The 14,886-nt window shown below is 41.2% G+C and overlaps 1 protein-coding gene across 1 annotated transcript in view; it reads right to left on the bottom strand.

The window, feature by feature from the left end:
* Positions 1 to 14,886, bottom strand: part of LOC125003945 — a 48,348-nt gene that overhangs the window by 12,627 nt on the left and 20,835 nt on the right. Inside the window, 4 exon segments of the mRNA XM_047578212.1 lie at positions 1,049 to 1,222; positions 2,376 to 2,549; positions 5,957 to 7,019; positions 7,022 to 7,759. Coding sequence (XP_047434168.1) covers positions 1,049 to 1,222; positions 2,376 to 2,549; positions 5,957 to 7,019; positions 7,022 to 7,759 — 2,149 coding nt within the window.

Genomic DNA, 14,886 nt, shown 5'->3' with positions numbered 1-14,886 from the left:
GCCAAACCTTCACTGCCTCTCAGCCTGAAAGTGACGTGAAAGAAAGAAAACACTAACAGTGTTTGTCATCTAAATGGAACGAAGTTTAAAAGGTTTTCTTCTCTAAGTCAGGTATTCAAAAAGTAATCCAAAATCTGAATGCTGACCCTGGAGTCTCTGGTGGCTGCTCCAGTTCTGTGGAAAGCCCTCCTGAGTCCTGTGTGTCGTTGACACTCATGTCCACTCTCAGACTACAGGACTTTGTGCTGGGAATTGATAATAGCTCCTGAAAGCTCTTTTCCGTGAGTCCAGTTTGATGTAACCTAAAAAAGGTCAACATTAACAAATCAACCAAAGATCTCCTCACAGCTTTGGTGGTTCTGTAGCGTTCTCCAGACTGTGATTGAACCCCACCTTCATCAATTAACACCAACATAGCAAGACCGTAAACACACAACTGTTGCTCCTCCGATTCCTCCAATTGTCACAAAAGGATTGGTAGGAACTAAAATGACTCTCTCTGATTAATAAACCTACAAAGTCCTAAATTAGTATCGATACTTTAATACACATCATAAATTATTATGGTAAAACCAAAAAATAATCCCAAAAGTAAAGTGTGCACTAACTAAGGTCACATGTTGGTACAGAACTGAAACAACTGGTGTTCTGCAATGACCATCATGACCATAAAGACATATTATTCTAATTCATAGATTTTTCAAATCGTGGCAAACTAAGTTAATACTCTTTATATAAACACAGCGCATATAGCATTTAATAGTAAAAACTATTCCACAGATGAAAACCTTACCTAAGTGTTACTAGTGAACAGAATGAACTCTTGAGTCCAGCAGATAGCTTCTTCATTCCTGAATCCTGCAGGTTGGTTCTCTGAGTCTAGAGGACTCGGAGCACAGGAGTGATGACAAAATCTTACAGCTGCTCTGTGAAAGATTACAGCCTCTCAGTCTGAAACAAAGAAAAAAATGCAGCTATGCCTTTTTTATCCTGTTTTTGTAGTTTTTCAAATAATCATTTGAGTACCAATGTATCATAAAACACTGACATGAGAACCTGCAGTGTACAGTGTTCACTCCCCAGTCCAGCAGAGAGCTTCTCCAGCCCAGAATCCTTCAGGTTGTTGTTACTAAGGTCCAGCTCTTTCAGACTACAGGACTCAGAGCCAAGAACAGATGCAAGTTTTTCACAGCATCCTTCTGTGCTTTTGGTTTTACTCAGCCTGGTGACAAACAAGACATATTGAACATTTTTATGCTTTAGACCTTTTAACTTTCCAGATAAATGTAAAGGCAGACACGGCTCATTATATTTATTGAGTGAATCTGTAAAATGTTCATATAAAATGAAGCCGTAACACAATACAGTGTGACACCAGGACTTTAAGGCAAGGTCTTAAAGAAGTGCTTTTATCCACAAGATGAACATGTTACTCAAATATATTTAGTGAGTGCAAATAACAAAATGGTGTCAAGATACCTTTGAGGACCTTGGATTACCTCAGTGCTCGTGTAGTAGCATCTTATTTTCCGGAGAATCTATTATCACTTACCATTACCACCTCAAAATAGTCCGTTAACACAACATTTTGCAAACAATCCCAGGTCTGACTTCCTGCTGTGAGACCTGTGTGCCTGATTCCCTCTCATATGCCATTGGATCAATAACATCTGGCCCTGAATCTCTTCTCTTCGGATGCAGAGCAGCTCGTGGATCTCGCGATCTTGCCTGTGCACTGCCATGACCGATTAAAAAGTGCACCATATCGCTATACAAGCAAACACAGCTGCGCATGCATTCCCCAGTCAGTCTAATTTTCCGAACATAACATATGTGCTTTCATTAACAACCGTGTAACAAAACATTTAATTTGTTTACACAGGCAGAAGGAAGAGATGTCTGGTCTGAGTGTAGTCACATTCCCATCATCTGTATTACCTACTGCTGCGGGCTAGGTTAGTTGGTAGCTGACCACTGGTCTGCTGGTTGGTTGTCCAGTTGGACCTGGCTTCTAAAGGAGATTGCCTTAGATCGTGGCACAAGGGATTGTAACATCTCTTCCTGTGTATTAATGAATATGTTTGATTGAAAAACATGGACAAAAATCTCTGCCCTCCAGAGACCGGTCTCAGGGAGGCCAACAGGAAGACTGATCTTATGGGAGTAGACCAAAACAACATCAATGTCGTGGCGTAAATAAGAGGGTCGACGCGGAATGCCTGGTAACACTGAAGCTGAGCCGAGGCGATAAAACCTTAGGTCGACCCTTTTGCACTGCACGAAAAACCCAGGTTGAGTTTTTTTGTGCAGCATGAAAATGGCTTAAGTCTTTGATCCATTCAATGGTGAAGATGCAAACATGTGACAGGTGGTACCTGAGAGTTTCCAGTTTACAGTTGGGACTCTTCAGACCCACAGAGAGTTTCTTCACTCCAGAATCCTGCAGGTTGTTGTCACTCAGGTTCAGATCTGTCAGACAACAGGACCGGGAGCTGAGAACTGAGGACAGGGCTTCACAGCTTCTCTCTGAGAGATGACAGTCATTCAACCTGGATGAGAGTTAATGACAAAGATAGACACTGATATCATTTGTACTCAAATAATTATGATTGTGTTTCAGGGAAATAGGACAGATCACAAAAAATAAAAAATAAATAAATAAAATAGACAGTGACAGACACCTACGGCCTATTTAGAATCACCAATGAAAGTAACAACTACATCTGGCCCAGTCTTCATGTCCTCCTCCAGTTGTCCACTCCTACCTGGATGAACAATTCACCAACCCGCCCATGATTCATGTTATACTCACAAACTGTCGGAAGTTTGTTTATCTTGTTTCTCCTGTTCTTCTTTTCTCTCTATCTTCTCTGTTTCTACTCGGCTGGTCTTCAGCAGATGGTTCCTCCATAGGAGCTGGTTCTGCTCAAGGTTTCTTCCTGTTAAAGGCAGTTCTTCCTGCCACTGTCACACTCAGGCTGCTATGGAGGTTTCAGGCTGGTTTTTGTAAACATCTTGAGACAATTTGTATTGTTATTGGCGCTATAAAAAATAAAATTGAATTGAGTATCCAGAGAGAACCCACACAGACAAAAGGAGATCATGCAAGCTCAGGAACTTCAAAAGGCCTGTGGTGGATCATGGCAGGAGCCTTTCCACGGTGAAGAGAAACCCATCACAACATCCACTCAGTGAGGAACACTCTCCAGGAAGAAGATGTATCAGTATCTAAATCTACCATACAGAGACGATTTCATGGGAGTAAATACAGAGGGTTCCCTATAAGGTGCAAACCATCAATCAGCCTCAAAAATAGAAAGGCCAGATGAGACTTGAAACATCAAAAGACACCAGCCCAGTTCTAGGACAGCATTCAATGGACAGATGAAACTAACATCAACCTGGACCAAGTTGATGGGAAGAAGAAAGCATGCAGGAGGCTTGGATGATGATCTAGAGCACACTGTATCTTCTATAAACCCATTCAAATCCAGTGTGGTGACATGTAGAGTACTGTAGAAGTCAATAACGTAATAAATTTGCCATTTTTTAAAATGCAATAGACCAATAATGTAATAACTGGCCAATAATGTAATGAAAGTCCTGAACCGATTGTTGGATGGTTATTACGTCATTGGCCTGTTAAAAAAAAAAAATCTTTTCAAATATAATAACTGACCCAATAACGTAATAATATGCCAATATAATTTTACTCACAGTGCATGGAGACCAATGATATGAAAACTATGCTTCTTTCAGAATGATGTATTCATAACTGGAATGACCACACATGAAAATGTAATCTTTATTAAACCTTCTTAATGCTATCAATGCTAACCTCATGAACATGAGCGCACATGAAAATGACAAAGGATAGAAGGAGAAATAAGATATTAATGGGAAAGAGGGCAAACGGGAAAGAGAGGCATCACAAAACACCAATGCCCAACGGCTAGTGGTGCCCAAATCAACATTAAGCGTAAGATATACCAAGGCTCTGTTCTGCATAAGCCTGAACCCCCTCAGTCAGATCATCACAAAGAACGAATACGGGAAGTGGAGCAATCAGCCACCTGCTCTACATGGATGACATCAAGTCGTGTGCCAGGAACAAGTGAGAAATCGACTCACTGATCCACACCACCAGGATCTACAGCAACGACATAGGGATGTCATTTGGATTGGAAGTATGGCCAGATGGTCTCCAAGACAGGCAAGACGATCTGAACTGAAGGGGTCGCCTTACCAGCGGGCAACATACATGACATCCAAGTCAGCTACAAGTACCTTGGTATCCCACAGACTAATGGAAACCATGAGGAGGCCACAAGTAAGTCAACCACAACCAAATACCACCAGAGTGTAAGGCAAGTTCTGAAAAGTCAGCTGAATGGTAAGAGCAAGATCCAAGCCATTAACATGTATGCACTACCAGTCATCATATACACCGCTGGGATCATAAGATGGTCAAAGGAGAAGATAGAAGCCACAGATATGAAGACAAGAAAGCTCCTCATCATGCACAGAAGGTTTTACCCCAAGTCCACCACCCTGAGACTGTACGCAAAGAGGAAAGATTGAGGTGGAGGACTAGTGAGCATCGAGGCCACGGTCCAGGATGAAGCATAGAAAATCCAAGAGTACATCAAGACAATGTCCCCAAATGATGAACTGCTGAGAGAATGTCTCAAACAACAGAAACCTAGAGAGAGTGCAGAGGAAGAGGAGCAAACAACCTGGAGGGACAAAACCCTACACGGCATGTTCCACTTTCAAATTGAAATATGATATCAAGAAAACCTACCAATGGCTGGAAAAGACTGGACTGACAGACAGCACAGAGACACTATTCATGACAGCACAACAACAGGCTCTAAGTACAAGAGTCATAGAGGCCAAGATCTACCAGACCAGACCAGACCAGACCAAAGGTGCAGACTGTGCAAAGACCCTGAGACAGTCCAGTATGTAGTAGCAGGTTGTAAGATGCTAGCAGGGTCAGCGTACATGGAGAGGTGCAACCAAGAGGCTGGGATAGTGTACAGGAACATCTGTACCCAGTATGGAATAGAAGAACCCAAGTCCCACGGGCAACATCACAGAAAGTGGTGGAGAAGAACAGGGCCAAGGTTCTGTGGGACTTGATTTTCCAAACTGACAAACAGGTCCTGGCTAACCAACTGGACATAGTGGTGGTGGATAAAGAACTGAAGAAGGTGGTGGCGATAGATGTGGAGATACCAGCTGACACCAAACATCAGAGAGAAGGAACACAAAAAGGTTGAGAAACACCAAGAGTGGAAGGAGCAGCTGGAACGGATGTTGAAAGTTAAGGTGAGCGTGGTCCCCACAACTGTGGTTGGTGGTGGTCCCACTCAGCCCCAAACTGGTTAATCTGGCTTAGATGCTGCACAGGACCCTCAGACTCCCAGGCCTCTGGTATACGACCCGAGCTGAGGATGACACAGATATCACCCTGTGAGGGAGAGAGATGTTTTCTTTCTCTCTCTCTCTCTCTCTCTCTCTCTCTCTATATATATATATATATATATATATATATATATATGTATCGATTAATTTCCTCAAAATTCACCAGCTACACATACTCACATGCATGCACGCATGCACACACTTTTCTTTAAAACAGTTCATACCCCTTGATATCAAACTGTCATAGTTAAAATTAAAAGAAATTAACATATCATGCATATTTCAGATCATACTACGGTATGTTTGCAAACGTGTGCTTCCACTTAATTTGGCGATAGCTTGATAGGCTAACGAGCAACAGACAGGACTAGAAATCATTCAAAAATGTTAAATAAAATATAATAAAACATTATTTTGTCAGTTATAACATTTGCAGAGGACTTTTTTTCAAATACAGTCTCCAATACTGGAGACTGTGTCCCTGTCCAAATATTTTGGGACCTAACGGTATAAAACATATACTTACACAGCCTTTTTGGAGGCTTTGACCACTGGCAGCAGCCTCAGAAGAGCCTCCTCTGAAGCAGAGTATTTCTTCAGGACAAACTCATCCAGATCTTCTCCTGATGACAGTAAGATGAAGACAAGTACCGACCACTCAGCAGGAGACAGTTTATCTGTGGAGAGACGTCCTGATCTCAGGGACTGTTGGATCTCCTCCACTAGAGAAACATCATTCAGTTCATTCAGACAGTGGAACAGATTGATGCCTCTCTCTGCAGACACATTCTTCTTGATCTTCTCCTTGATGTACTGGACTGTTTCCTGATTGGTCAGTGAGCTACTTCCTGTCTGTGTCAGCAGGCCTCGTAGGAGAGTCTGATTGGTCTGCAGTGAAAGACCCAGGAGGAAGCGGAGGAACAAGTCCAGGTGTCCATTTGGACTCTGCAAGGCCTTGTCCACAGCACTCTGATGGAGACGTGTTAGTTTAGGTGTGTTTCTAAAGACTTTAGACAACAGAGATGTAGTTTGTTGTTCTTTCATCAGGTTGACTCCAGAGTTCATGAAGGTCAGATGGACATGAAGAGCAGCCAGAAACTCCTGAACGATCAGATGGAAGAAGCAGAACACCTTGTCCTGGTACAGGCCTCTCTCCTCTTTAAAGATCTGTGTGAACACTCCTGAGTACTCTGAGGCTGCTCTGATATCGATTCCACACTCTGTCAGGTCTGATTCATAGAAGATCAGGTTTCCTTTCTGCAGCTGATCAAAAGCCAGTTTTCCCAGAGACTCAATCATCTTCCTGTTCTCTGGACTCCAGAGTGGATCTGTTTTAGCTCCTCCATCATACTTGACCTTCTTGACTTTGGCATGAACCACCAGGAAGTGGATGTACATCTCAGTCAGGGTCTTGGGCAGCTCTCCTCCCTGTCTGGTTTCCAACACATTCTCCAGAACTGTAGCAGTGATCCAGCAGAAGACTGGGATGTGACACATGATGTGGAGGCTTCGTGATGTCTTGATGTGGGAGATGATGCTACTGGCCTGCTCCTCATCTCTGAACCTCTTCCTGAAGTACTCCTCCTTCTGGGGTCAGTGAACCCTCTGACCTCTGTCACCATGTCAACACACTCAGGAGGGATCTGATTGGCTGCTGCAGGTCGTGTGGTTATCCAGAGGTGAGCAGAGGGAAGCAGTTTCCCCCTGATGAGGTTTGTCAGCAGCACATCCACTGAGGTGGACTCTGTAACATCAGTCAGGATCTCAGTGTTGTGGAAGTCCAGAGGAAGTCGACACTCATCCAGACCGTCAAAGATGAACACAACCTGGAAGTCTTCAAAGCTGCAGATTCCTGCTTCTTTGGTTTCAGTGAAGAAGTGATGAACAAGTTCCACCAAGCTGAACTTTCTGTCTTTCACCACATTCAGCTCTCTGAAAGTCAATGGAAATATGAAGAGGATGTCCTGGTTGGCTTTGTCTTCAGCCCAGTCCAGAGTGAACTTCTGTGTTAAGACTGTTTTCCCAATGCCAGCCACTCCCTTTGTCATCACTCTTCTGATTGGTCCATGTCTTCCAGGTGAGGCTTTAAAGAGGTCTCCTGGTCTGATGGTTGTTTCTGGTCTGTGTGGTTTCCTGGATGCTGTTTCAATCTGTCTGACCTCATGTTCATCATTGACCTCTGCAGTCCCTCCCTCTGTGATGTAGAGCTCTGTGTAGATCTCATTCAGAATGGTTGAGTTTCCAGCTTTAGCAATCCCCTCAAACACACACTGGAACTTCTTCTTCAGACCAGATTTAAGTTTATGTCCACAAACTGCAGCACAATTTCCTGAATTGAAACAAAACATATCAATGGGTGAAAGTCTCTGAAAATGTGATTACGCAGTGTAGTGTTGGAGAACATCTTATTATTCACTATTCACCATTTTCTAAATGAACCGCATATTTCACTTAAGTCAATGGGATTCACTTACAGTCCTTGTGAGCTGGAAATAGATGATCCCTGTACTGAGAGCTGACGCCTCAGATGTGATGAGATTGATTAATTGCTAATAATTAATATTGATCCAATATTAATTGATTAATTCTTACAGAGTACAGTGTATGCCTGTTAGTGGCACCCCCTTTCAACAAGTGCAGTTATTAAACTTAAATGTTTAATAATTTGATTCCCCTACAGTAGAAAAACCTCTTACTGCTCTGCAGACGATCAGCCAGCTCCTCCTGGTTCCTTATCCTCAGGAGATGCAGTGTGAGCTGCAGAATGGCTTCCCTGCTGCTCTTCCACTCCTCCTCTTGGTCATATTCGGCCTCACAATGATAACTTGGGTTATCTGGACTAAGAAGTTTTTTAAACTTCTTCAGTAGATCTTTCAGAAAAGAGAGAATGACGTCCTCAATAGGCTGGAAAAGAACAAAATATAAAACATAAACTCATGCTTTATTTTATCTGGAGCTAAAGTCAGTCACAGTTTTGTGAATTAACACACCAGGAATATAGAATCCAGTTCTGTTGACTGTTGCTTGACCGATTGACAACTGGGACCTTTTGGCTTTTGGTGATTTCCACTGTGGAGAAAAACAAGACATACATTTTTAACTTTGCAGTGGTAGCTCATTGAGACCTTTGCGAATTACATGATATCATTTAAAGAGTAACTTATTGGTTTTGTCCTTTTCTTCTTTGGATACATTGATTAAAGCTGTATTTTTTTTTATTATCCTTTTCAGGATAAAACTTCTTAAATCGTTTTACACCTAATATATACATAAATAGATTGAACTTGAATTATTTTGATATTTTATTACTTAAAATTTTTATGAATAATGTGCTGCCATCGTAATTTTGTTTTGTTTTGTGCAAAATTAAAAATTATAAATAAAAATTTTATCGACCAGTCTCTTCCAAACATATTGTGAAAAATAAACACGTGGTGTGTAACCGCGAACCGCTCTCGCAGTCCGAGACGAATCGAGCCGAACAAACAGGCCAAACATAAAATGACGTTATCCAGAAGCGCCAGATACTTTGGGTGAGCAGATTTGGTAGGACGAGCAGATCTGGTACCTATAACGGTCGTGGAGACGCCGACCCAAATCCAGCTTGAGACCCACCCCGAAGGCTGCTTCACCACCTATCCTACTTCACTACACCAACTCTGAACAATATGCTGAAAGACAGAACTGGTGGCTCACGGGAGCTATAAGCCAGTCTGGTCAAGGCCTGCTATTGACCACTGCTAATAGGTAGGGTCAGCCAACACTCTTATCCTTCTAATGCTTTCTGTCAAAATACTGGGTATTTTACAGGGAAAACTTGTATTTTCATACTTTCACAGACTGGTGAAACATACAGCCAACCATCAAATACATACAGTTTTACCAACAGATAAATAAATAATACATATATTAACTGTATTACGCTTCCTAGGCTCAAAACAGTAAGACAGAAATATCATTATCTTGAATATTGCCGTTTTCCAGTTGATTGTTGGTTTGTTGTCAGTGAATTTGTATACTCATCTGTTTTCCATAAGAATATCAGCCCTAGTGTCCAGTTCATTTACAAGTTGTAAGAAATTTCTGGGGACTTCTGCTTAGCAGTCTGATGGAGTAGACGGGTCCGTCAGAGCTCCTGCTGTTTATCATTTTGACTTGATCATTTTTCTTCATCTATCCTATTTGTGCCTATACTTATAGTACATATATAGTCATAATCTCAGCCTTGCTAATGGCAGAGCTAGTGGAGCACAAAGTGGCATTTCTGGTGGAGATAAGAGACACCTATACACGAAATACCAAACTAGATGCAATGCAAGCCACCGTGAATGACCACGAGTACCGCATTGGCAAATTGAAGTAGTTTGTGAACTCTGTCGGCGATATGGAGGCTAGACTGAGCATATGATAGAGTATGTCACACAAGGCAGGTGTGTGCTGCTCTACTCTCCATTCAAACTTATTTTCGACAGTTTGTCTCATCTGCTCTGGCTTTACTAACACTCTTTCCTTGTTTTGGAGTGTCTTACCATTCATTGCTAGCTAACACTAAGCTAATGTTAGCCTCACGGCGCTAGCTATTGTTAGCTGTCCCATGGCTAGCTAATGATAGCGCTTGTCACTGAACCCTGGACCTCTACTAGCCATTTATCAAACCGTACATAGAAAAGGTTCCAAATTCTGATGTAGGAATGAAATTTAGCATGTGTGTAAGTACATACACGCATAAAGAGCGTAAGCACATTCCGGCGCAAAGTATGGTATTTATCAATTTGTACTTGCGCTTAGAAAAGTGTGTAAATTTACGCACAACTCTGACCGCGCTACACACAAAATCTAGCGGTAGAACAGTGGAACCATACATAGAACATTAAGACAGTCCCAATGTTCAGCAGCATCTCAAACTTCACACGTTACCACATGTTGCTGGTCTGTTTTAAAAATCACATCAGTAATTTATCAGACATTTTGAATAATTGGTGTGACCAGCTACAAAAGACAACCAGAAAAGAAAAGTTGAAGTACACTACTATTGCTTATCTTGTGTTAATGGAGGATTTTGAGAACAGCTTCATCAAAAACATACTGTTGGATTTATGCAGTGATTCAAAACTCTTGTGGGAGAGAGAAATAAACCACACCAAAGCCTCCCAGAGCTCATCCAGCTCCTGTCCACCCTGAAATGTTTAGTCACCAGAACATTTCAGACAGAGTTTGGAGACGTGTAGCTGACACTGAGCAGAATCATGTTGGCAGTGTTAGATGAAATCATTTCTCTGGCCTCAGTTTACATCCAGTTCCCATACAGACCTCCCAACAAGCCTAAATTAAACATTGATTTCAGGACATCGGATTCCCAAACATAATCTGGAGCCATAGACTGATCCACATTGCAATAAAACCACACAGAAATAAAAATTTTCATTATTTTACTTTGATCTAATTTCATTTTTTATTCGTTTAACATTTGTAACGCCCATGAATCAATCTGTTTCAGCGACTTATTATTTAATGCTCTTGAAACGAAAGCATCAAAATGCACAAAGACCAGTTTTGCAACAAAGGGACACACCCTGCAGAGATATGGTGATAAACTAGTGCCTGGCCAGTCTCAGACTCAGTTCTGTTCACTTTTTGGCTCTCGTCCAGTTCTTTTTCAAGTTGTTCTTTTTCCGTCTCCAAGTCGTCTTTTTGTCTTCATGATACTTTTTACTTTTCCCTAAAGGTTTTTGTTGCCCGCCAGTTGGTGTGTTTAAGTTTTATTTTTGAATTATTATTGCCACATTTAATGTGCAACTTTTTCAAAATAAAAGCTGAATTTTATTTTATCTGTCAAGACAGTCACCCATTATTTTTGTAGATATTTTCGACCAGTCACAGAAGTATTTTCCAATTTCTTATTGACAGCCACTTTTTCACACGTACGAGACTCTGCTACATGGCAACCTCATAAGTGCCACTTTGTCTACTTTGTCTACATAACACTGAGGAAAACTCTTCGGTACCGCTGGGTTTCCCCAACGATTCTGCTGTGGAAGATGGAGCTCACCAGGACAGTGTTTGGTCACCCGATCCAGTTGTTCGGAGCGGCATCTAAGGAGTTACCATAGGTAGAACATCACCTTCATATCTGAGCAGAGTTGATGCGTGTGACAGCTAAAGTAACTTTAACTAAATCTTAATGATTAATTTAACAAATTAGGTTCTGTTTGCGTCCTCATTTTCGTTTATACTTCTCACTTTCGTTAAGCTCATTCATTTCAGTGTTCTCATTATTTTACATTACTCCAACTGTTATTCATCATATTGTTTATTATTCACTATTCACCATTTTGTAAATAAACCACATATTTCACTTAAGTCGTTGTCAGAAGGTCCTTGTGAGCTGGAAACAGATGATCCCTGTATTGAGAGCTGACGCCTCAGATGTGATGAGACTGATTATTTACTAATAATTAATATTGATCCAATATTAATTGATTAATTGTTACAGTGTACATCATACTCTGTAGGTGGTGCCCCCTTTCGACGAGTGCAGTTATTAGACTTAATTGTTTAATAATTTAATTCCCCTACATTAAGAACAGGTGGGATTAATCATCACTGAATATTTATTAGTGTGGGAGGACTGGTGTCCACATGTTTTATCAATCCAAATATTTTTGTACTTTCTATTCACATTCTAAATTTCATTCCTATGGCAGAATTTAGAACCTTTTCTATGCACGGTTTGTTAAATGAGGCCCCAGGACTTATGAACCACCATGGGATGCTGGTCTGTGGATCTGAGTTAGTGGCTGGAGGAGTAGGGATGAAAGTTCAGAGATGTAAACTGAAGCTTGATCATCGCTCTGGAGGCGAAGGTGAGGACTTTAAACTGAATCCTGAAATGGACCAGGAGTCAGTGCAGACAGGCTAGGATGGGAGTGATGTGGTAAGACTTCTTTGACCTGGTGAGCAGCCTGCTGCAGCATTATGAACCATCTGAAACTGATCTATGGATGACTTGTTTGAATCTATAAATAGTGAGTTACAATAGTCCATCGTGGAGGAGATGAAAGCGTGTACACATTTTTAATTCAGAGTGGGATATCAGAGTTTTGCTATATTTCTGAGTTGGAAGAAGCAAGTACAAGTGCAAGTAAGGAACTTGACATGTTGTAACTTGATAACACGTCTAGACATGTTGCAATGTTATGGGTTGGTTTCCTAGCAGCTATGCTTCTTTAAAATGTAGTGGTATATCCTTCGACCGGTTGCTCTTGATGGACACACTGCTGGGTTCATGCTCAGGAGGTTCTGGGCTTCTACACAACACACACACAGTTTGATAATGACCAGTGATGGTGGAGTAATCTGACCTGTGAGTTCTTATGGGGCATGAGAGATCTTCTTATAAAATGTTTTATTACAAATGTACAAATATCACCTCAGAGGTTTAGTCTGGCTGCCGTGGTCCCCACACAGAGTGGTTTTAGAAGGAGGAGCAGCCTCATCTGTGTCTTCACACTGATTCATTGCAGAGTCCAAACCTTTCAAGATAATAAGAATGCATTATTTCACATTACCCCTCCTGGTCACATGGCACACATACAAATAAAACACAAATAATAATGAGTATAGCGATATATCATGTTACATAGCAAACTAAAAGGGTTCTGCAGCAGTTGCCAGTTAGCTTAGCTGCAGTGTCTTTACTGCTTGGGGTCAGCAACAGACTCTTTAAAGATTCAAATGTAATTTCGCCAGTAAGAATTCTAGTCACAGTAGCCATCCGATTGAAAAAAAACATCAGTTCAGAGAGGAACAAACTCAACCAGTTCACAACTGTACAGACAAATACCAATGAGCCACAACATTAAAACCACCAACCCATGAAGTTGATGACATTAATGGTCTCATTAAGACGTCATTTTCTTCAAGGAGGACTGGGTCTTGGGATATATGTGGATGTTATTTACAGTACACACAGTACAGTAGCAGTAGAACATTATTGCACATTGTAGCTTTGTAGCTATGGTCAGTGCGTTTACATGCACGTTGTCATTGTCCGATTGAGACGCCCAGATAGTGTGATTGGAATTCGTTTTCTCCGGCATGTATGCAGTAACCACAGTTTTCCAATCAGATAATGCGTGTGCTTATCCACCACCGCTACACTGGCGTGTGACCCCGGAACAAAAAAACATCCAAGAACGCCGGTCACATAAGAAGCTAAATAAAGCAGATAGAAGAACCGCTTGAAGGACAGTGCGCAACTTATCTGCACCAGAAGTAACGCAAACATTATGTACTATTATCCGTCTGGTTGTTGTTTAAATGCCGGTCTGCTGCATGAACGACTCGAGTTTATTATATCACATAATAGGTCAACTGGAAATCGGGCCGTATAAACGTGGTATTAACCCGCTGAAAGGACACATATCGCCACCTAGTGTGGAGGAGGAGGACAGTTATTAGATTTTCTTGCGCTGCATGTAAACTGGGACAAGGACTGTAATCAGAAAGTAGAATTTAGAGCATAACTCCACTAAGGTCTGCATGTAAACGCACTGAGTGTTTTCAGTTCAGTTGTTTCTTTCCTTGAACCAGTTTTGATAGTCACTGAACTCTACAGACCAGGAACACCACAGAAGAGCTGCAGCTTTTCAGATATTCTGTCCAGTTGACCAGCCATCGCACACTGGCTCTGGTCAAAGTCACAAATCCTTACACTTCTGTGTGAGAAAGCCAGGCAGTCGCAAACATTTGCATGTTCCACAGCCGTAACTGTAACTGTACCTTTATGACTTTCCTATTGGTATATTATTGTTCTGTTGAATTGTTTCTGATGTTACACTATGGCCACGCTGACACACCTGTCCTATAATTAAATGAACTGCCTTTAATTTAGTTTTTAATAAACATATGAAGACACTTTAAGCTTTAAGTGCTGATTTCTCACAATTAGTTCAAATTAGTTGAAAACGTTCCAATTAGCAACAAGACAAATCACATCATGCGATGAAACCACCAGGATCTGTCTTGGGCACATCCTGACGGTGAATAGTGGTATTTACACTCTACAGTATTCACACTTAAATGTGAAAAAAGACAAAAACAGGCAAACAACTTGACCCATATCAGGGAAATCATTAATGTGACATCAAAAACAAGCTTTTTTCTTTGGGCTGGACGGAGAAAAACAAACTGCGTCATAAAGTGAAAGTATAGCAGGAGTGGTCGGTGTGTGAGCAGCATCTCCAACTTTTGCAGGTTATTTTGTTTCGTTACTGAAAAATTGTTCATGTGAAAAATTTATGATTGGATAAATAACATAAAACCCAATATAAAAAGGAAACTCATCCAAGACCAATATTCTGCATGTTTCTAATTATTTCTATTCCATAATCTGATATTTAAGGTTTTATGATGGAAGGTAAAAGACAAATTGTTCTGGTTTAAATTCTTACCTTC

This window comes from Mugil cephalus, chromosome 2, assembly GCF_022458985.1.
Source record: "Mugil cephalus isolate CIBA_MC_2020 chromosome 2, CIBA_Mcephalus_1.1, whole genome shotgun sequence".
NCBI lineage: Eukaryota > Metazoa > Chordata > Actinopteri > Mugiliformes > Mugilidae > Mugil > Mugil cephalus.
Note: the sequence above shows the minus strand (reverse complement) of the source record. Positions and strands in the feature narration are given on the sequence as shown.